The sequence below is a fragment of the Pteropus alecto genome, unplaced genomic scaffold (genome assembly GCF_000325575.1).
Source record: "Pteropus alecto unplaced genomic scaffold, ASM32557v1 scaffold7, whole genome shotgun sequence".
NCBI classification, from domain to species: Eukaryota; Metazoa; Chordata; class Mammalia; order Chiroptera; family Pteropodidae; genus Pteropus; species Pteropus alecto.
The window spans coordinates 37,512,351-37,536,644 of record NW_006494614.1 but is presented as its reverse complement, the minus strand read 5'-3'; the positions used below and the strand labels follow the sequence as shown (position 1 = coordinate 37,536,644).

Sequence of the window (24,294 nt, the reverse complement as noted above, 5' to 3'; positions counted from 1 at the left end):
TCTGCAGAAAGCAACACCACATCGCCGCCTCGGAAAGTGGGGCAACCCAGGCTCACTTTTCCTATCAGCGAAAACTCTTTGTATCCATCTAAGGCGACAAACCACACAAAACTTCCGTTTCAGCTGTTCCGAACTCACGGCGGAGGACTAACTGCTACTCCTCCGGATTCTTCTCTCTTCCGCTCGCCGCACCTGGACGCCGGCGACAGGCGAACCCCCGGCCATGACGTCACCGCACCTGGCACCAGCCGGGGGCCGGGTGGTGAGCCGGGAAGCGGCGGGGGCGGGGCAGGGAGAACAAGGGATTCTCGCGAGATTTGCCTCCACCCGGCCCATCTCCGACACCTTCCTCGCTTCGGTCCCGGTTTCCACCTTAGTCTTTGGGGTCGCGTTCTAGAACGGCAGGCAGTGAAGGAGAGGCGAGGGGCGGGCTCCGAGGCTCGGCCGGCGCTCGGGGTGGGAGCCAGCGGCCAAGACGAACCGGCAAGTCCCACCCCCCTGCGGGTGCGACCGAGAGTGGGAAAGCCGCCATCTGGACGGGCGGGGGAGAGCCCTCCCGCTGTCGCGGCTCCGGCGGAGAACTAGCGCGAGTAGCCGCCGCCTCTTCCTCACGGCCGCGCTGACGAGACTGTCCAGGGAGCGCCGCGGGCGGATGGAGGCGCCTCCTCGTCCCGCCTGAGCTCTGGAGGGGCAAGAGCGGAGCGGAGGGCCGGCCTCCTGCCGCGAGAGCGGCCGCGCGAGCAGCTGGAGGAGGAGCAGCGGCGCTGGGCTTCTCCCTGCCGGCGTCCCCAGCATGGGTAAGAGACTCGGGGGGCGCTTCCCATCGCCCGGCCGACCCTCCCTTTCGGGAAGGCGGTTCCCCTTCTCGGTCTCCGCGGGGAAGAGACGCGCGCGGAGACGCGCGTCTGCCGCTGCCGGCAACACCGAACCCTCCCGTCCGCCCCTCCTTGTTCTGCCTTCCACCTTGCTCTTTTGGCGGAAAAATTAGTCGGAGGGTTTGCGGGTGCTTCCTCTCGCGCTCCCCTCCCCGCGTCTTTTTCTGCTCTTGGGAAAGGTGAGGAGATGGGGGATAGGGGTACCCAGTCACCTCTCCTCGCCCACTGTCCAGCTGAACTCAGCCTGGAGTTTCCCTCTCTTCCCCAGCCTCTTCTTCCCTCCCCCATGGGGGAGGGTGATTGAAAAACTTGATAAAAGTAGCACTTTCAACTTCTTTATCTTCTACGAGGCTTTGTATAGATTGGCTTAATTTTTTTTTTTTTTCGTTTTTCCTTGTTTGTTTGTTAGACAAGGCAATTCCCTCCCCCTCCTTCGCCCTGCTAAAACTTGCAAGGGATGCCTCAATGCCAGGGAAGCTTGAGTATTTTCTCCGTTTCTACCTGTGCAAATATGTTGGCATTTAAATATTAAATCTCTTAACTGAGGACTGGGTTTGGGTTTGATAGAATTTCTGTGTTGAACCCTTTGAGAAGCAGTTTCCTGTTTGGAGTTAGACTTCCTTGCTAGAGGAGGGAAAAGTACAAAGCTTTATATGTTATTTAGTATTTTAAAGCTTTGCTTGGAGCTAGAGAAAGCAGAATGTGGCGCAGCCTGGTTTGAAAGGGAGTTTTGAGGAGTAGTGTAACAATTCTTTTGATAACAAAGTGCGGTGTGGGGTAGGCACTATCTCCCTTAATCCTTGGAAAATTAAAAGCAATTTAAAAGTGAGCTGCTTAAAAAAAAAGTGTGCCACCTTAAAGCATAAATTTGCGTCACCGTAAGGCATAAGCATGTTCTGTGGGAGTAATCTTAATTTTGGTTTTGTAGAATAAATTAGGAGGATACTATCACTTTTTTGCAGCTGTGAGTTGGTACTGCTTTATATCAACAAACTATTAACCAAAATTAATAATTTATGAAACTAACAAATGATTTAGAAGCCGGACAGATACAGAATACTGCTGATGTGGCACTTTCTGCCCACACATTGTTTTGCGGGGAATGCTTTAAGCGTAGTGTTTATAGACACTCGCCTTGCTCTTCTGTGATGTCTTAGGCTTTTTATGTTTCTGTTCCCCCATCTCCGTCTTGCTTTCAGATAACTTTTGTACACTAAGTGCTCTTGAACCCAAACCTTTGGTATTTGGAACTGTCACATGAATTACTTTCTAATTGATTAGTTGAGCTTACTGGGTGATTGAGAGTTTATTCCTTTAAGCATCAAATTATAAAACCACTTAAACTGCTTTGGATGAAAATCATACTAAAATTAAATATGCAATTCTTTTCTGTCTTGAATAGGATGCAAAATATAATTAAACCTCTTGATGACCTACAGTCATAATTTGTGAAGTCAGGTACTTTGATGCCTTGAGGATCTGTTAATTGGACTGTTGATGAGATTCCTTTGCATTTTGAAGTTTCATATTTGTAGTTCTTACAAGTGAAAAATACGTACTCTTCCTTACTGTGTGAGATCCTCTTGAGAAAAGTAAATGAGTATCAATACTTGAACATTGGATTAACTATTTTAATTGTCCAAGGGGCTTTTCTTAGTGACTTCTTGCTGAGTTCTGGTTAGGTGAGTTGCCAGATTATCTTGGTAAAGTATGTTGTTTGCATACTCTCACCTTGACTGCCCACAGTGTGTTTTGAAGGTTGGTTACTTAGGTGCATTTGTAGTTAATTTTTGAAAGATATTTGTCATACATTTCCATATGAATGTATACTTTAAATTTACTGGTTATGTAATCTTTCATATTAAAATTATCAAAATGATTTAAAGGGAATTTCCTCTTTAATATAAATCTAATTTGCTTGGTTTTGTTATCAACAGTCTTTATTTCTTATGATTTAAGATAACAGCTTAAAATATTTACATGATATTTTTCCTGGTTTGTCACAAAATGAAAAAACCTTTAATTTTTTGTTTTGAAATAATTTGGATATCTGTGAAGTGATGGGTCCTACATTTAGGTGGTACGGGTAAAGAATTAAGAGTGTGGGCTCTGGACTGGGACAGCTTAAGGTCAAATCCTGGCTCTTCCACCTACTAGCTGTTGTGACTAAGTTACTTAATCTCTGCTTCAGTTTTTTAATCTATGAATGTGATTAAAAATATCAACTTCATAGGTTGTTAGGAAGATTGAATGAGCTAATACTTGTAAAATGCTTAGAATAGTTCCAGTGCTGGTTGCTGTTATTTTCATTTTTATAATTCTTGAACCAACTTGAAAAAGCAATTCTCAGGTTTTGACCTTGATTAGAAGCAGCATATTGTATTTAAAGGATCAGTGGGATGAGGTGGTTTTTTATTAATGCAGAAATTGAATTTTACTTGTTGTATCCCTACAACAATTATGTAGGAAGATACTTTCATTTTTGAGTATATACTATGGAGAAAGTTTATTATTGGTAGGATGGGTACTATTAGAGACTTATATGTATTTTATGTTAAACTAAAGCACTGTTTTTAGTTTCTACATTATAAATACATTGAGGAACTTTGAGGCATTATGTGTGAAAGAATTTGGAGAGAGCTTTAGAGAGAGAGGCAATAGTTATTTTTCTTGGAAAGTACAGATCTTCATTTTGTAGTGGAATAAGAGAAAACAAATGGTACAAAATGTCACTACATGTGAACTTTTATTTTTGAAAAAGTAAGTGAATTTTAAGGACTGAATTTTTATTTTAGATAAGGTTATGAACTTTTTAGTTTAAATTATTTTTTATAAGATCACATATGTAACAAGTCAGCATGTTTAAACTATGAGGTAGTTTTAATGGAGAAAAATATGCAATCGGTTTAGAAATGATATATGCAATTATATATTTGAGTGATTTATTTCTTTATTTTACTTCGTTGCATCGTTTGGAGAAAATCTTGATTCATACAGATAAGTAGTGGCAAGTGGAAATTGCCCATTAATGGTTTACCTTTCAGTCTTAGGATTTACTTCAATTAAACTATGAGCATAAAAGAGGAATATTAGGAAACTTGTTTTGAAGTTGGGTCTCTAGCAAATCTAATGATCATTTTTATTATTTAGTAAGTACTCATAGTCAGATTTTTCTAAGTATCAAATTTCGAATATTTCTAATTCAATAAAATCACAATGTGAAAATTCACATTCATGATATTTTATATTTTCCTATAGAAACTAGCCTAAAATTTGCCATGTATTTCTCTAAATGAGGGTTTTGCAAAATAAAATGGCACATTAATAAGATGACCTAAATTATAAGGCATTTAATATAAAAGTTATAATATATGAAGTGCGTTTGGTTCATTCCATATTGCCAATCAAAAATACCTCCAATTTTTTGATATATAATCCAAATTTATGGTATTTTTTCCTCCCCTCCTCAATCATGGACTATTCTATTAAATGTATTTTAAGTATCATAAATGTTTAATTTTTCAGTGCATAGAAGTAAATGGTGTCTTGTCAAGGGCTTGAAGATAGGCAAAGAAAGAGATGCAGTGATTCTTGATTTGGGTGAAAATAGGAAACTGCAGGTCTGCTTCCTAGGTGAACTGGTAAGGCACGGTGTGAGAGATCTGAAGAGTTTCAGTTTGTGTTCAGAAAAGAAAGAGTGAATAAAACCTAATATGTCATTGAAATTTAGGTAAATTGGGTGATCATTACGATTGAACTGTGACTTGCTTAGTTGTAGGATTTGGTATCCAACTACTAGGCAGATTGACCTCAAGCAAGATATATGTCTTTCTAAATTGGGGAGAGGCCAGAAACCGGTCTTGGAAATCTAGATAGTGGTTCGTCCATATATGCCTACGGTCAGCCCGTCAGCATGAGAGATTTGTATAGTAGAAGGCAGTGTAGACAGATAGTTGGAGCAGGCCAACTTGGTGTGGGAGTTGGGATGGTGGTTGGTAGTAGGCACTAGGTAGAGGTTCAGATTGGCATCTTGGGGGAAAGAGGAAGAAATGGGATTTGGTTGTAGGCCTTGAAGACATAGCTACAGGAAAGCAAAACCAGACAGGGTCCAGGTTTCTTATGAAATAGAAAAGGTAGACACATTTGTTTCCAGGATCAGCTTGGTTATTGGAATTGTTTGAGATGAGCCAAGCAGTAAATTGACATGATGCCGAACTCCAGCGCTATAGATCTTATGTGTATTTTTTTTTTTTGTCTTGGGACCATATTAGTTATCTACATTAGTAGATGGGTCTATAAATGTGATATAAATGGTCCTGGATAACTGGGGCGAAATGGGATCCTCTATCTAAATACTTGAGGATATTCTCTGGTCACAGTCTAGCACTCCCTTTGTTTACTTGGCCTCAGGGATTTAATGTGTCTGATTTTTCTTTGCTGTGATCTCTTTCACCTGAGTCCTCTCTTTTTAGACTCAGTGCAGAGCAAATTACAAAGTTTCAGCATATCCGTCAGTTTCAGAAACAAGCATACAATCCTTGAGTGTTCAGTATTCATAACTGCCAACATAATAATAAATGGCCAGGTAAGGCATAAGAATCTTGAAAGTACTACTAATTGTTGGCCTCTTGGTTTCACTGAAGTGGTGTTAGGCAGATATTAGAAAAACTTTTGTTTTGTTTTATTTCGTTTTCTTTTTTTCTCTTTCTTTTCTTTTCTTTTTTTAGTGTAGTGTGCTTGCTTGTCCTTTTCAGTCTTCCCTCACACTTCTTCCATCTCCCATCTCACTCTCCATAGCTTTCTTTTAGATTTAAGTTAGATATTCAGACAAGTTCACAGTCATTTATTACCACTGTTAAGCAGATAGGATTTTCTTCATAATCTTAATAGGGCTTCTCTGACCTGAGACTGTGCTATATGTAATACTTTTTCAGTCATAATCTTGGTTTTTAGTCCGAAGTGAGGTAGGCATTTTCTTTCTGGGCTCTTAAATGTTCTCTCCTTTGCATTAAATTTGACATTACTTCCTTTTAGTTTTGTTTTGGATTTTGTTTGTTAGTTTCTGAAGGTCTCAAGTGCCTGGATATTGTACTGTCTAATTCAACTGAAAGCATATTTACTAGTTGTTTGCTCTTAAAAGAGCTTTTACTCTAAGACAAAACTCTTTTTTTAAAAATTCATTGTTCTAAATTTACATCTAGCCTAAGATGTTGATTTAGAGTCAGATAAGGCAGTGCTACGGGCTCTTTCTTTCCTGGACCTATTTATGCTATATCGGTCCTTTCCAGTACACTTGAATTTCATAATCTTTCAAATTTTGTATACTTTGTTAAACTTCTCTTCATGACTCCATTTTGTTGCTCAAATAATTTGCAAGGCAGAGATGACAAACATGGGATCCTAAATTCCAATGCCTATTTTAGTGCCACTTAGTTCAGTTTCTTTTTAATGATTTAGTGTCAAGGTAATTAAAAGACAGTGACTATGGCATGTAATCACTAGGAGTTTTCTAGTAAAAAAATATTTCAAATATGGTAACAGTAACAGTTACCATGAACACTTAAGAGAAAGGTTCTGTCACAAAGTCACATCAAGGAAAGGAGCTTTAGATGAGAGATTATTAATCAAGAAGAATTTGCTTTAATATGAGCAATGTGATTGATGCGGTGCTAGGAACTAGAGGAATTAGGACAAATACAAGTTTTGGTGCTGCATGTAGTTTACAGCAGTATTGGCAGTGGGGGTGGGGATAAGGTGTGGGGGGGTGGATATTGAATCATCTGGATTTTTAAAAAATTTTCCACAACTCCTGGAAACTATGATATAAATACTCCTGCCTCTCCCTCCCTCCAGTTGTTGATGAGTGTCATGAATGTGTTGGGATGGTTTACAGTGTTGTAATAAGAATAAGACTTGTGAATAATTAGAAATTCAAACAAGAGAGGAAATGTAATACATTAAAAGGATATATGGGAACATCAGAAATGTTAAAATGTGCTAGGGGAAGCATAAAGAAGATCAGGATATAGATTTCTACATTGGAAGGATTTATTCATCTCTCGTTAGTTTGACCAGTGACATAGGGAGTACTTGACAGTAGCCAGGATATTTTTTTCCTACTCCTGGCACCGAGTCTAGAGTGAAGCACACTTTCAGTTGGACTGATGTCTTTAAGATCCTTTTACCTGAAATATTAAAGCTGTTTTAACCTTCTTAGTATCTATCAGTGCCCCAGTACTGAGGAGGCCAAAACTTTACCCAACATCTAGACAGCCTTTATTAACTATTAACAGTGTTATTCCTAGAGTATTTATCATGGTTATTGTAATAATCAGGTGCAAAATTGTTTTGGATTATAGATATATAAGTTCATATATTTTTAAAATTGAGACCATTTATAGTCTTGATTAAAATAGAGTAATGTTTTAAGGAGACATTTAAAGTTGGTCATTCAAATGTATATAGTCTTTATGTTTTTTAATTTTTATTTAGAAATGTGATTTGCTAGTATCAAAGTTTTTGTATTAGACTTCCATTAAAATTACTGCTCTGCTGCAGCAGGTTGCACTCTGATGAGTATTTCGCCTGTTTTGGAGTGCGTGTGTGTGTGTGTGCGCGTGCACATGCACATGCACATATGCTTGCACACGTGCATCTGTGCACGCTATATAAAATAAAGACTCCGATTTTACTTACCTCCTGATTAGATCATTCTTATCAAATATGTTTTATGAATCAGTTTAAAAAATTACCTTAAATGATGAAAATAAATCTGTTGAGAGTTCAGAATTTTCTGAATGAATGTTAAGTGGAAATGTGAAAGCTTTATTTTAAATTTCAAGATAACCCCTTTCTCACAAAAATATCCTAAATTTCTTATATTCTATAAAGCCCAATTTAGTTTATATTAGAACCTCAGTTTAAAGCCTAAATAAAAACTCTTGTTATTCATTTCATCTATATTGACCTTACTTGCCCTGAGCTCATTAATGCCAGAGACCACATCACTTATTCTATTTAAAAAATTTAACACCCTTAATGACTAGCAGAAACTAGGGAGCCTGCTATGTGTCCACTAAGTCTGTTATTCAATAGTACCTTAATTTGGAGTAATTGGGGAGAGGATGCCAGCCTAATGAATAATACAAAATGTAAATATATTGAAATATGTCCACCTAAACCAGACCAACAGAATGTTGCCTAATGGAGCTCCTATTTCAAGTCGGTGGATGAGTTCTAACTTTCATTTTAGAAATAAACTCTTTAATCCTTTCTGTATGACTCATTGAGGCTCTTAAGTCCCTTTAATAGAGACTCACTAATCTGGGATATTAAGCTTGTCAGATGGGCCTGCTGATTGCCTTCCCTATGTATGTTACGTTGATGTTACCTGTTTTGCAGATGAGAAACATTTCTTTATGAGTCTCTAGTTTATCATGTTAGACAAATTTAGGCATAAAGGTTTAATTTGCTTAAAAGTTTGTTTTAAATAATGGAACAATATTTGTTAAACTGTAAAGTTATACCATCTTAGTGGGTACTTAGAGGCAGATATGCATATGTTCTTTGAAACATAGTGAATTGATCAGTTACATGTAAATTTAAAATTTTCTAGTAAGCTATGTTAAAAAAATAAAAGAATGGGAAATTAAACTTAATTTGTTGGCTTTGTTGGGTTAAAAATACATTATTTCAACATATGTTCAATATAAAAAGTTATTGTGATAGTTTACATTGTTTTTCTGTTTTTGAATTTGGTGTGTATTTTATGTTTATATAACATCTCAGTTTGGACTAGGTACAATTCAGGTGCTTAGTAGACATCTGCGGCTGGTGGTTACCAGCTGGACAGTACAGTTTTAGAATATAAACCTTATTAGGTTTGTTTTGAATCTAATTTAACTTTATGAAATTATTTTAAAAGTGTTATGCAACTGCAAATTTTTATAAGGAATTGTACTGTTTTAGGGTTTGTTAATGATAAACTGTTTTTGATCTTATTTGATTAATTCTGCATTAGATATTTAGTCATGATTTATTATAATTAAAAACTTAAGTACATTTTCTCATGGAAAAAATGTTCAATTTAGTGGATTGCATATAATAGCTCTGAAGTTTATTTCATTCTGTTTTCTAAATAAAATGTGGATTTTGGCACTTGGCCTACTATTGTATTAGATTTGAAGCTTTTGAATGACATTTGGATTGTTACTTGAAGGTATAATTTGGCTTTAGTAATAATAGAGCTGTTCTTTCAGTTTATAGTGCTTACCTTTTGAGATACGTAAGATTAAGAGTAGTATTTCACAATAGATGAATGTTGTTGGTCAAAAACTGAAAAGGAAAACACATAATTATTGGGGATCTGATAAGTTCTCAGAAATGACATGGGGAAACATTTCAGAAACCTGTAAATTTTAAATGTAAAATTTTGCACAGACCTTTGTGATGGAATTTTTCTGGCCGAAGGGTCTATGTCTTTTATTGGCTTTTCAGTGAGCTCTGTGATCTGAAAAAAATTCTGAAGGACTGTTAAATAGCTATGATGTGATTTCTTTCTCACATTCTAACATTTCTACTTCTTTTTAATCAGTCATATTCCACACTAATTGTTTTTTCCCAGAAAAATAGTAATTACAATTCTATTTTGTTAGTAAATACTTTGGCTTAAATTTGGCAGATGTTTCTTGAGATCTTTGGACACATCAGTCAGCACAGACAGAAGCATTCAAAATAAAAAGGTGAGCAATATCCTTGCACTCCATTTGCTTAATTATTAGGGAGATTGCAGTACAGTATTGTATAGGTGTTAATATTTAGCCAGTATTTACTAGGTAGTACTTTTGTCTAAGGCATTGTTTCAAGCACTTCACAGATGTTACCTCATTCTCACAGCAAATTACACATTTTTGGGTACTGTAATTTTTCTTATTTTACGGATTAGGAAACAAGCACGGAAATAGTAATTAGTACTGAATCCAGGCAATTCTGTTTCAGTGCTTACACTCTTAACTACTGTAAAATGTGGAATTAATTTCTAACTCTTCCTCTGAGAGGTGTCATTTGAGTAACAGATAATAGGCATTCATGATTCTCTTATCCTGCTCTACCTTTTTTTTTTAATCCATTCTGTCCACATTGTAACTTACTGTGTAATTTCCTTATTTCCTGTTTATCGTTTATTTGTTTCATCTTTTTAGAATATAAACTCCAGGAGTGCAGAAAGCTCTTTTTTCCCCTTAGATGTATCCGAGTGCCTAGAACAAGTGCTTTCAGTAGCAGTCACTCAAATATTTGCTGAATGAGATTGAGTATGATTATACTTGTGTTGAAATAAGAATTTACAATACACCATCTTTTTAATGCTACAAATAGCTCTTGCGTACATACTACATGTCAGGCACTGTGATGGGGCTTGGGAATACAAAGATGAGTAAAACATAGTCCCTTGCTCTTAACCCTACCTAGCCAGATAAATTTTGTTTTTTTGTAATTTGAATTTAACACATTTCATTCTAAGAATTTAAGTTATTGCTTTTTGTATTTATGCATTTTTGGTGGGTGCAAGGAAACATGCAGAAATTCAAATGATTCAGATTTTTTCATTATTCCGATTATTCTTAGAGGTTCTTGGAGTTAACTCCGTTATGTTTATAAAAGTCTACTTAGAAAGCGAGTGAAATTGTCTTTTATAGCAACTTCCCATTTTTCGTAAGCTTAAAATTTCTTATTAGTCGATGTTTTGCAGTTTATTAACATTCAAAGAATACTTAAATGCTAGGCATTTTATTGAGCACTTAATCCCCACAAGAGCATTCTGGGGTAAAACATCATTGTTTCCAGTCTTCAGGATCAGAAATCGAAGTTAGATTGTTACGCAAGATCAGAGACAGGATGTCAAGAAGGCAGGATCAAAATTGCATTGGTCCGATTTCAAAGCGTGTCCTTTTCATTATTTCTTAAAACACTTTGAGAAAGGGGAGAATGTTGAGCTAAAAAGAGCAAGAAATATGATTTGAAATAACTATCTTAATGTGGTTTAAAAATAAAGAAATTTAAATATTTATCATCTAAAATGGTGGATGGTATTACACATTGCTCATGTATTTGGGTAACTATTTTCTCTTAAAAGACTTAAATTTTAATTGTTACACATTTGTCTTTTACGTAGGTATCAGGATTTTTTTGCTGATTTCTATAAACTATGACAAATATTATGTATTTTTAATCTGGGTTGAAATGTACTTAAAATTAATTTCTAGTGTTTTTTTCAAAGTTAATAGAGGGAATAAAAATATGCATGAAGAATATTCAGTTGAATTTTTCAACTTCATGCTCTTTAGATGGATTTTGTGTATTGTTTTTAGGATTTATTTTGGGAGGTGCCATTAATCACACGTGCATGGTAATTTTTTTGTTTGGGACTAATTAAGTAGTCTGAGATTAAATCTTTTTGTTTTTCAAACTTTGATTAAGGTTTTTTTTTGGGTATCTATCACATGTTGGTCTGATTTAGTGATGTTAAAAGGAATGTAATACTATAAAAATTTCCTTATACCACGTTTTATTCTTTTCGAATATGTGTTAAGAGTGTACAGTACTATGCAAACATGCACTCTATATGAAATACAAAAAAAGAGGAGTGGGTTTTGTTTATATCTTAAGAATGATTGGATTTGACTTATCTCTCAAATGCTGCTTATCAGTTCTATATTTAAACAAACTGGAGGAAATAAATGACAGAAATTGTAATATAAAAAAGACTTAAGCGATGATACTGGCCTTTTTATTAGTATTTTGACTAATGGATCTGGGGAACTTTAGGGGACTTAAATAATGAAAGGTCATCGGTTAATGGCATTTCTCCATTTATGGTAAAGGTAGTCCTAGAAATAATGAAGTTTCTAATAAAGATTTTTTGCGTTATGGTAAAAAATAAACATTTAATCCTAGAAACAAAAGTAAAAATAATTTTTCTTTCTTTTTTTAGTAGAAAATAAGGAATGTAACCATTAAAGTGTTTTTATCATATTACTGCTTCTTTGACAGTAAAGCTTATAATTGTTTCGAATTTATAGTGAAGTTTGTTTTTGTTAATTTTTGTATAACTTTCTGTATTTTGTCCTTTGCTATAATAGACAAAGGTTAATGCTCAATGGTATGATATAACCAGTGGCATTATATTGAATAAGTTTGATTTGACAGATCCAGCTAAATGCCATTGTGATATTTTGTATTGACAGAAACCAAAGTAAACATTCCATAGTGAATGCCCATATAACTCAAACCTATTTGAAATTTGTGTAAATTGTTTATATAATTTTTTAATGAAGTGATTTTTCATTATTAAAAGAATACATGTTTATTAAGGCAGAACAGTCGGAAAATTTTTATAATATTGCCATCAATATTTTTGTGCATAACCTTTTAAGAATTTTCTGGATTTTAAGATTTTTAAGGTTGATTTTCAGATATTCTTTTAAAATATCACTACTTTCTTAATTATAAGTGTTTTTACAAATACGCTTAACAACCAGAAGACTCTTTAAAAAATATTCCACCAATACCCCGCACGTGAAGTCAAGTTGTTAAGTAAAAATGTTTCTTCTTTATTTTTAAAGTGAGAATAAAGTTCTTAGAGTGAACATACTTCATTTTAAATCACTTTATTTTACTTGTTTGTCAATCTAGATTTTTATATTTTTCTCTTTGGTTCTTAAATATGCTTTTAATTCTTTGCCGTGTTTGCTGCAAATATTTATTTCCAGTTTCTACCTTGTTTGCTTTGAAATTTCGATTGCTTTGTTTGCCTTAAGTTTAGAAATTTCTCCTCTTTCCACAGTTTCGATACTCACTTTTATTTCCTTCCCTCCCTCCTTTCCTGCCTCCCTCCCTCCTTCCTTCGTTGCTTCTGTGTTAAGAGTTCTTTTTTACTCAACTAGAATTATGGGATTTGGTGTGAGATGAAAATAGATATATCGCATGTTTCCCTTATACAGTCTTTTTCAACCTTGGCAATATTGTGTTGACATTTGGTCCAGATTATTTGTTGTGGGGAGGCTGTCTTGTGCATTGCATTGATGGATGCTTAGTAGCATTCTTAGCCTCTAACCACTAGATGCCAGTAGCATTTCTCAAGCTGTAGCAAGCAAAAATGTCTCCAGACATTGCCAAGTGTGCCCTGTGGGGCAAAATTTTGTTGGTTGAGAACCATTGCACTAATATTGCCAAGTATCCTCTGTGGGACAAAATCATTCTGGTTGTGAACCATTGACCTAATAATGTAAATTAGTTCTGAATTTATATGTTATAAATCTAGGTATCCTGAGAGAAACCGAGTTACTAATTTAGCCCTAACGCTTATGTGTTCTGGGACAAAGCTTGAGGTTAAGACCTCATGCTAAGAGCTTTTTAGTGGGACAGTTGTGTATAGGCTTTTATGTGAATGTAAACTTTACTTCTCCAGAGTATATATATATATATATATCTAGAAGTAGGATTGCTGGGTCTTATACGTTTAACTTTATATGAAACTGCCAAACTCTTTTTGTGAGTTGCAACTGATTCACATCCTTGTTAGAATTTTTTTTATTTTAGCCGTTCTAATAGATATGTAGTAGTAGTATCTTATGGTGTAGAATTGGCAGATTTCTTCTTTAAATATTTGGTAGAATATACCAGGAAAACCATCTGGGCCTTGAGATTTTTTTTTTCCCCCTGAAAAGTTTGTAACTACATATTGAATTTTAAAAATAGTTTATTCGCATTATCTGAAACTACTGAACTACCAAAACTCTGAGGTTTTTCTATACATGTATCTTATTTGTAGTTTTCCCCTATTATAATTTTTTTAATGAATGTAAAGTCTCTAGTTATATCCCCTCTTTTATTCCTGATATTGGTAATTTGGATCTTCTAATTTTTTTAGTTCTTGATTATTTTTCTAGAGATTTATCAATTTTATTGATCTTTTCAAATGACCAATTTGGGTTCTATTGATTTCCCCCTTATTTTTATGTTTTCTCTGGTTTCAGTTGAACATTTTATATGATTCCATTTCATGTCTTCTTCGCATATCAATTATACTTAAATTATTGTAGTAGCTGTGCTAGGAATTTTAATACACATTTATAACTAAGTTCACCTTTAAATAACACTGAACCACTTCATGTGTAATATAGGTACCATAGAGTATGTTCCCAGTTCCTCCTTTTGCTTTTATGACATTGCTGTAATTCATTTACCTGTCTGAATGCTGTAATCACCCAATACATGGTTACTATTATTATTTTAAACAGTTATCTTGTAAATCAGTTAAGAATAAAAAATAAAAGATTTTGTTTCACCTTCACTTATTTCTTTGCCATCACACTTCCTCTATGTAGATTTGAGTTCTTTTGAAGCACTATATTAACATTTCTTTTGAGGAAAGTCTGGCAATGAATTCTTGGTTTTGTTTGAGAAAAATATTTCTTTTCCATTTTTGAAGGATAATTTCACTGGATATAGAATTCTAAGTGGTAGTTTTTTTCTTTCAATGCTTTAAATAGTGTACTTTTCTTGTTTAAGTGTTTCCGAAGAGAAAGAAGCCTGATGGAATTCTTATCTTTGTTCCTCTGTAGACAAGGTGTTTTTATCTTATGGCTCCTTTCAAGATTTTCTCTGTCTTTGGATTTTGGCAGTTTGAATATGGTTTGCTTAGGTGTGGACTTTTCCACAATTATCCTGTTTCGTGTTCTCTGAGCTCCCTTCATATGTACTTTGGTGTATGTTACTAATTTTGAAGAATTTCTAGCATTATTACTTATTTCTTCCACTGTTTCCTCCTCTTTCCTTTTCTGTCATTTGAATTACAGATATGTTATATCTTTTGAAATTGTTCCACAGTTATGGATGTTCTTTTTTTTTTTAATTTTTTTTTCTCTTTGTATTTCAGTTTGGGAAGTTTTTGTTGACCCATCTGAAAGCTTACTGACTCTGTCCTTGGCATTGTCTGGACTGCTGATGAACTCACCAGTGGGATCCTTTATTTCTGTTACCGTGTTTTTGATTTCTAGTGTTTCCTCTTGATTATTTCTTAGTTTCCATCTGTTTACCTGACCCACTGTTCTTGCATGTTGTCTGTTTTTTTCCATCATCACCCATAACATATGAACCATAGTTATTGTAAATTCCCTGTCTGATTCTAAAACACGTTATATTTGGAATCAGATCTGATGCTTTGTCTTTGTGTCTTTTCTTGCCTTTTGAAAGCATGATGTGTAATTTTTTTATTGAAAGTTAGACATGCTGTATTAGGTAATAGGAGCTGAGGTAAATAGGTCTTTAGTGTGAGGTGCTATATTAATCTTGCTAAGAGTTGTGCTTTGTTTAATATTTGCTCTTGCTGTAGGTGCCAGAGGCTTCATATTCCTTTAGTGTCCTTGTTTTTGTCTCTCCTGCTGTCTTTGGGTTTCCCTAAGAACTCTTTCTCAGATAATACCTGCATTGTACAACTCTTTCAGTAGCAATTAACTCATACTGGAGCCCCATTGGTGTGGTGGTAAGGTGTAGGGCAGTGGAAGCATCTTATAATTTTAGAATTAAATCTCAAACTTTTAGTGGGTCTATGTTCTGAGACTGTGACCTTTACAAGACTTTCTTAGCTCCTTCCATCTCCCTGCTCCCACATGAGACAGAATGGTAAGAAGGGATTGGAATCTGAGAAAAGCCCTTTCCACAGGTGAGAGGTAAGGCCCTGGTAAAGTCTTTTCCCTGGAGAGTAGATATTTGATATGGAGAATGCTCTGGTTTCTGGTTATTTCACAGTGATTACTTTTACCTTCTCCCTTGTCAGAACTACAAAGAGATCTTCATGGGCTCTTTACTGTGAGAGCCTATTGGGATTTCTAGACGTAAAACTCACAAAAGTGCTGGGCCCTTAAGACTGCAGTCTCCATTAGTTTTCCCATTATATTTTACACTCAGCCTTTAGCAGTTCATCAAAATTAGGATATAAGTGTTTGTATTAGATCGACTTTTTGTCCCCAAAATGATTTGTTCAAGTCCTAAGCCCTGGTCCTAACCCCTTGTAAGTATGAATGTTACATTATTTGAAAATAGAGTCTTTGCAGATATAATGAAGGATCTTAGTATGATATCCTAGGTTTAGGATTGGCCGTAAATCCAGTGGCTGCTGTCCTTATTAAGAATAAGGAGAGGGAAATTCGAGACAGATACAGAAAGGGAAGGCCATGTGTGGATGGAGGCAGAGATTGGAATTATACAAGCCTGGGAGTGCCAGAAGCCAAGATAGAGATGTGGAGCAATTCTTTCATAAAGTCTTTAGAAAGATCCAACACTGCCGATACCTTGATTTCATGCTCTGGCCTCCAGAGCTATAACTGTGAGAGAATAACGTTTTAAGTCACATAGTTTGTGATAGTTTATTATGACAGCCCTGGGAAAGTAATAATAGTGTTCCTACCAGTTTATGGTTCCAGTTATTTCTACTGGAGGTGATCTAGTAGAACTTGGCTGTGACTCTCTGAATATGCCTGTCTCTCTATATCTTGTAGTGGTTTGCCCTGTGTCCTCAATTCTCCGATGGGTCCAAGGAAAGTCATTGATTTTCAGTTTGTTTAGCGTTTTTTTTTGTTGTTGTTGTAAGGGTGCGAGTGACAGCTTCCAAGCTTTTTACATGTTGGAGTTGAAACTCTTAAAGTATTTATTTTTTGTTTGGTATTTTAAAACTCATTCTATTATTGTAGTGATTACCACATGCTTTCTTAACTTTTAAAAATCTAATATTAACTGATACCTTTTTTCTCTTTCTATACCATGCAAAGATCTTAGAATACTTTTTACTCCTGACTTCGATACTGCTGCTGTTATTTCACTCTCAATATTTTTATTTTCCTTCATAGTATTATTAAATTGGGGTATAATGGTCATATTGTATTTCATTAGTTTTGGCTCTGTATGATTTGATATTTGTATATATTGCAAAATCATTACCACAGTAAGTCTAGTTAACGTTTATTACCATACAGTTACGCAATTTTTTCTTGTAATGAGAATTTTTAAGATTTACTCTCAGCAACTTTCAAATATGCAGTATACAGTATTATTAACTATAGTTACCATGCTGTGTATTACATCTCCAGGACTTAATTATTTTATGATTGACGTTTTATACCCTTTGACCACCTTCACCTTTCCTCATTTTTTAGTGTGATACAGTACCACTTGTTTGTTTTTGCTTTTGTTGCCTTTACTTTTGATGTCAAATTAAAGAAAAATCTGCCAAGACTGATCTCAAAAAGCTGACAGCCTGTTTTCTTCTAGGCGTTTTATGGTTTCAGATTTTACATTCAAGTTTTTCATCTATTTTGCGTTAATTTTTGTGTTATTATTTTACTCTGTGTATAAAACTATATATTTACAGCTTCTTTTGCTTATTTTTTCCTTTCCTTATCTGACATATTTCATATTGGATCTTTTTCCTTTTCTTTGCTCTAGAGTTTCTTTTAGTTTCTCTCAGTTTTTGCTGACCAGAAATGTTTATTTTTCTCTTGTTTTTAAGGGTATTTTCTCAAGTGTTGTTTGTTGTGTAGCCTGTCTTTTTATTTGCCTCTTCTAAGATATTTTTCCTCTTTGTCTTTTTTTTGTTGTTGCAATTTTACTTTTTTGAGTTTGAGATTTCTTTTTGTTTATTCCGTGTGGAATTGTTTAGACTTCTTGATTCCATGGACTGATATCTTTTATAAATTTGGTGAATTCATAGCTATTAACTTTTCAGATATTTACTTTTTAGGTTCTCCTTCTGGGACCCCACAGTTAAACGCGTTAGACTGTCTTTGTATATCTTCTATGTCTCTTACAGTCTTTTTTTATATTTTCCATATTTTTGTGTGTCTCAGCTTCATTTTGGTTAGTTTCTGTTTACCTGCTTTAGTTTTAGCTAGTTTTCTGCAGCTGTACCTAATATATTTTTACTCATCCATTGAGTTCCTAATTTGTTTATTGTCTTCATCAGAAAATACCTGTGTAGTTCTTTTTCAAGTTTGCATTCTTACTGTGTACAATATTCAACTGTGTGTCAGTTTTCAAGCTGAATTTTTTATCTGTGAACATGGCAAACATTATTTTAAAGTCTATATCTGATAATTATAGTATCGAGTTTATTGGGATGTTTCTTTTATTTCTTGTTTCTCTAAGTTTTTATTTATGATGTTTTTTTTACTTTACTGGTTATCTTTGCTTATGTCTAGATGTTGTAAATTAAAAAAATATTCTTTGACACAATTTTAGGTCTAGGATATCTTCTAGAGAAGATTTTGATTACTTCTGTTTTGTCTTGAACCACAATCCACAGTGCAGGTGTGAGGTTTCTTGAGTCATCCAAGTAACATTAAACTGGGCTCTAGTATTTGGATGCACTTATTTAGGGTCTTATCCCAAATTTTGTGTTGGTTCCTCAGAGGTACCACCCTTGATAGTCCTTGGACTTCACTGCTTTACCCTAAAATTGCAGAGCTGCTGGAAGTATAGTTTAGCCTCTCATGTGTTTAGCATTGACAAATACCTCCCTGGGCAAAAGTAGCCTCAGTATTGTGTTTATGATCTCTCTTGGTTCCATTCCTCACTTGGATTTCTTTTATCTGATAACGTTAGTATATTTTTAGTTTTTAAATCTTTTTAAGAAGGTGATTTTTATATTTCATCCAGCTTTTTTAGTTGTCTTTCCTGGGATAGTTAGTCCAAATGATCTAATGTTTCATTACTCTAATGTTTCATTACTTTGATGCCATATTGTAATAACTTTATTATTCCTACAGATCACATAAGTGATGTCCTGCATGAAGTTGTATAGCAAACTCTCGAATTAAAAAAGATTTTATTTAAACAGTTTTAATTTTTCAGTAAATACAGTTGTTATATAGTGTCTGGTGAGCATAGTTTTTTAGTAACTTATTTTTACCCAATTAACATTTTTATTGTAGAAACATGCCAAAGTATGGGTTACCATTTACAAGACTGCCTTCATTTCTGACACCAGCTGCAGAGTTAGGGGTTTCCCAAGATTGCTCTCACGTTTGATAATTTGCTAGAAGGACAATATGAAAGTTGTCATACTCTTGGCTCTGGTTTATTATAATAATAGGATACAGATTAAAATGAGCCAGGGGAAGAGAGAAACATGGAATGGATTCCAGGAGAGTTCCAGGAATGGAGCTTCCTGTTGTCTTCTCCCTCTGGAATCATGGGCAGCATTTACTCCTCCTGGCAGTGATATGTGACAATATACAGAATATCGCCAACCAGGGAAGCTCACCTGAGCCTTGGTGTGTTTTATTGAGAAGATACAGTTGACTGCCCATGTGACTAACCTTTAGTCTCTAGCCCTTTAGTCTCTGCATGGCCCAAAGCCCCCAACATAATTACATGTTTAGAGTATTGGTGCAGTCCCTGGGTAAACAGAGGTGCCCAAGGAACTCTAAGGTTCCCAAATAAACAAAAGCACTCCTCCTAGAGAACTCCTTCCAGGAGATGAGACAAAGTCCAGAACTTTTTTGTGTGAGATTAATTTTTTACTAAAGATGAAATAAAAGGAGATAATAAACAGCATCTCAAATCCCTTCAGATGTCTGTTAACATTTTGGAATATAACTCTTTATATTTTTCTATGCATATTGGAGATTGGATTGGATTGGATTGATCATCTGTGTCTTGTCCTTGCTTTCATATTTTCTTTATGTCTCTTTGCTTTACCTTTTTTTGAAAGTTTTCTTGGATTTGTCTTCTGCCCACTCCTCCCGCCCAAAAAAGAAATTAATATGACATGTTGGAAGACATAAATTTCTAAACAGCTTTTTTTCATAGCACTCTATTCAGATTTTATGAACTTGATTAAAGGCATAACCTTGTTTTATTATGCTTTGAAGTTTTTTTTTTTTTTTTTTAACAAAGGTTTGTGGCAACCCTGTGTTTGGATGCATCTATTGGAGTCTTTTTTTTTTTTTTTTAAACAGTGTTTGCTCACTTCATGTCTATGGGTCACATTTTGGTAATTTTTGCAGTATTTCAAAGTTTTTCAGTATTTTTTATGGTGATCTGTGATCAGGGATCTTTGTTACTATTGTAATTTGGGGTGTCTTGAACTGCACCCATATATAATGGTGAACTTAATTGGTAAATGTTGTTGTATTCTGACTGCTCCATTGACCAACTGTTCTCCAGTCTCTCTTCTTCTCTCTGGGTCTACCTATATTCTGACACAAAAATATTGAAATTAAGCCAGTTATAAACCTACAATGGCCTCTAAGTGTTCAAGTGAAAAAAACAGTCTCATGTCTCACTTTGAATCAAGGAGTAATTTTGACTTTCAAGTCTTATTATTTAAGGAATACATTTTGTAAGGCTATAGCTGTCATGAGTAGTGATTCTTCTGATGGAACTGGGCAAAATAAATTGAAAACCTTCTGGAAAGGATTCTCCATTCTAGATGTCGTTAAGAACATTCATGGTTCATGAGAAGAGGTCAAAATAACATTAACAAGAGTTTGGAAGAAGTTGATTACAGCTCTCATGGGTGACTTTGAGGGGGTTCAAGACTTTAGTGGAGGAAGTAACTGCAGATGTGGTGGAAATAGCAAGAGAACTAGAAGTGGAACCTGCAGATGTGACTGAATTGCTATATGATAAAACATTTAACGGATAAGAAGTTGCTTCTTATGGATGAGCAAAGAAAAGTAGTTTCTTAAGATAGAATCTACCTCTGGTGAAGATGCTGTAAAGATTGTTGAAATAACAACAGAAGATTTAGAATGTTATATAAATTTAGCTGATAAAGCAGGGGCAGGCTTTAAGAGAATTGACCCCAATTTGGAAAGAAGTTGTACTATGAGAAGAATGCTGTGAAACAGCATTGCAAGCTACAGAGAAATTGCTGTGAAAGGAAGAGTCAGTGGATGTGGTAAACTTCATTGTCTTAATAGAAGAAATTGCCACAGCCACGACAGTCTTTAGCAGCCACCACCCTTATCAATCAGCGGCCATTAACATTGAGGCCAAACCCTCCACTAGCAATAAGATTATGACTCACTGAAGGCTCAGATGATGTGTAAAATTTTTTAGCAATAAGGTATTTTTTGATCAAGGTACATGTATTTTTTTAAAAAAACATAATGCTATTGCATACAGAATAGACTACAGTATTGTGTAAAAATAAATGCACTAGGAAACCAAAAGATATGTGTGACTTGCTTTATTGCAATATTGTCTTTATTGTGGTGGTCTGGAACTGAATCTGCAATATCTCCAAGGTATGCCTTTACATCTCTTAAGGATACAAATTTGTATTACATTTACATTTTTAAAAATTTTGAAATAGTAAGTTGTAGAAATGTTATAAGTACAGTACAAAGAATATTTTCCTGACTGATGGCTTTCTTCTGAATATTTTTTTCCTGACTGATCCCTTTCTTCTGAAATTCAGGGCTTTTTCCTACTTAATCATAATCCAACTATAAAATTTAAGAAATTAACATGTATTCATGTATGGACTCATGGTTTCTTTATTCAGTGAAGTATGTTCTGTTACTGTCGTTATTTATTATGATGCTTAAATTGTCCTGGTATGCCCAATGGGAGCCTTTTTTTGATATCACTTCTTTGTGTTCTTCGGCATCATTTCATCTTTTTTTGAGAACTTCTTGCTTTCTGGCATAATATGTTTTAGGCTTTTCTTGTTTCCTGCCTTAGCCCTGGAATTGTCTGTCTTCCGAAGGATTTCTGATTCCTTTTAGTAGAAAGTGGTGTTCATAAGATCTCAACATTAGGTTTGCTCATTGCCATTGGGCTGGTTTCAGGCCCTTTCATTGGACAGCTAGGGTGTGTGTGTGTGTGCGCGCGCATATTTATGTATTGAAAATATAAGTTCATGCTGATACTTCTCATTCCCATACATTACCACAGGTTTAAATCTAGCCTTTTTTCTTTATAACTCTTCTCTGACATAGACTTGGCTTCCATTATTCTTCATATATTTACTTATTTAATCAGTCCCCTTGCATGTAAGCAATTTTCCATTTCTGTTGTCACTGTACACCTTTGCATAGACACCCTCTTCTCCTGCTTGGACTGTTAGTTCTCATTGTAGGTTGCCTTCTCGCTCCCACACCACTGCATGGAACTCTGCTCTCATCTCTCTAATACCATTCTATTGTTATGTGACAATATTGCCACAAACATAGAAGTTTAAAATCATATACATTTATTATATCATTGATTTTGTGATTCAGCACTTTGGGCATGGCTGACTGGGTCCTCTGCAAGGCTGCATTCAAAGTGTTGGCCAGGACTGGGTTTTCAACTGGGGAAGTACTGCTTCCAAGCTCACATGGTTGTTGGCTGTCATTCAGTTCCCTGTGGGCTGTTGGACTATGGGCCTCAATTTTTTGCTGGCTGTCAGCTGTAGACCTTCCTTAGTTGCTTGCATGTGGCCCTCTCCATCGGCCAGCTCGCAACATAGCTGCTTGTATCTTCAAAGCCATCTAATGAGTTTCTAGAAAGATGAACATTACAATCTTATGTCAAAACAGAATTCAGCATGCTTGTCATGTTCTGTTGGTTAACAGTCAGTGATAGGCTATGTCCACACTCCAAGAGAGGGAGTTACACAAAGAAACGCATGGGGATCAACTTAGAGTTTGTCTGACATAAGGAATATATATCTTACTATAAGAACAACTGATTACACGAATTATACATTGTATTGAGACTTCCACTTAAAACTTGTACTGAGCTTTATACTAAGGTAATCAAGAAATTTGCTGATGTATGCAAATATTTAAAATCATTGAAGTAAGCCTTGATGATACTGTTGCTAAACGGGCTCCTTAGTTTTATGTTTAGTACTATAGTTAATCGTATTTCATGAATTAAGTTTTAGACATTCATTTATTTTTCTTTTTTTAGTTGACTATATTGTGGAATATGACTATGATGCTGTACATGATGATGAATTAACTATTCGAGTTGGGGAAATCATCAGGAACGTGAAAAAACTACAGGAGGAAGGATGGCTAGAAGGAGAACTAAATGGGAGAAGAGGAATGTTTCCTGATAATTTTGTTAAGGTAAGTTCAGTTAAATATCTAGCTGTTACTTCATAGGATTTAATTTTTAACGTTAAGAAATATATATATTTAAAATTAATATGTTTAAGTCAGGCTCCCCAATACCCAGGCCGTAGACTGGTACCTGTCCGTGGTCTGTTAGGAACTCGGCCACACAGCAGGAGGTGAATGAGGGAAGCTTCATCTATATTTGCAGCCACTCCCCCGCTCTAGCATCACCGCCTCAGCTCTACCTCAGATCATCAGGCATTAGATTCTCATAGGAGCACCAGTTCCTGGTGCCAAAAAGGTTGGGGACCTCTGTTTTAAATGAGGTTTTGCTCTGTAGAATTTAAAAAACTAGTGGTCCAAGTACCTCTGTAATGGATATCATTGTTGCTTGGTGTCCTGGTGGATATAACAACATTCTGTGTATTTGTATGTGTATATATGTATTATGTACCTACCTGTTTACCTGTCTTTTTAAATAAATAGTAGTTTGCATTTGGCTAGTACTTTATAACTTACAAAGTTGTTTTGCTGTGTATATTCTTATTTGAGCCTTCAAATGTCTTGTGATGTAGGGCAGATGATAGCCTCATCTTAAATATGGTGACGTATAGACTAAAAGGTTGAATGGTTTACCCAGTGTTTGCTAGCTAATAAGACATAGAATCTGAACTGAAATCCATTATTGTTGCCCCTTTACTCAAGTCTTATCATCTCTTGTTGCTTTTCGGTATTATAACAGTTAATCTAGCAAAGTAAAAGTTTTTCTTCAGCTACTACCAGACATTCTTTTTTTAGTAAATATCCTAGTCACCTTTGCCAGAAAACAATCAAGATTCTTAAATCTGTTATAGACTAATAAAGATCACAGTTGTTTAGAGAAGGAAAAAAACGTAAAGATACCTGTATATTTACACTTCACTTACAGTTGTCTTTGTTTTCTATATTAGTTTTCTTATGCCCAACCACATATCTGGCCTCATAAAATGATGAGTTTTTCCGGGAAGGCCTAGATTGTGTGTCTCATTTGTTTGTTCATCTTGCACAGTATTTGTTAGAATACCCACACAAGGTGGTTATTTATTAAATATTCTGTGAATAAATTTGTGTTTATTTTAGTTGTGGTTTTATTTTTAAGTATGAACACATGCTTTATTCTGTTAATTGATTTTAGAGAAGGTGAACTAACTATACTTTACCTAACTACACTTTATCTCTTGAAATAACCAACAAAAGCTATAGTAGGGAATTGAACTTATGAGGAGGTCACTTTTGTTTTTATTTTTTATTTTATAAGTTGACTTCTTCTT

At 35.2% G+C, this 24,294-nt stretch overlaps 2 protein-coding genes across 2 annotated transcripts in view; one reads left to right on the top strand and one right to left on the bottom strand.

The window, feature by feature from the left end:
• Positions 1 to 373: 373 nt before the first annotated feature.
• Positions 374 to 22,917, bottom strand: LOC112474604 (proline-rich receptor-like protein kinase PERK2). Its single transcript, XM_025042812.1, has 2 exons — positions 22,836 to 22,917; positions 374 to 797 (listed from the first exon to the last, which is right to left on the bottom strand). Exons 1-2 carry the CDS (start codon positions 22,871 to 22,873, stop codon positions 374 to 376), a joined length of 462 nt encoding a protein of 153 aa, XP_024898580.1. The 5' UTR covers positions 22,874 to 22,917.
• The window catches only part of CD2AP (CD2 associated protein), a 106,937-nt gene continuing 83,307 nt past the window's right edge, over positions 665 to 24,294 (top strand). Inside the window, exons 1-2 of the mRNA XM_006926471.3 lie at positions 665 to 797; positions 22,836 to 22,996. Of these exons, the coding sequence (XP_006926533.1) occupies positions 794 to 797; positions 22,836 to 22,996 (165 nt within the window). The 5' untranslated portion in view covers positions 665 to 793. The remainder of the gene's footprint in view (positions 798 to 22,835; positions 22,997 to 24,294) is intronic.

Excerpts from the sequence above, each read along its gene's own strand:
- LOC112474604 (XM_025042812.1), bottom strand. The coding sequence starts at position 22,873 with ATGTACAGCATCATAGTCATATTCCACAATATAGTCAA. Across the intron at positions 798-22,835 it reads ATATTCCACAATATAGTCAA|CCATGCTGGGGACGCCGGCA; the intron begins CTAAAAAAAGAA and ends CGAGTCTCTTAC.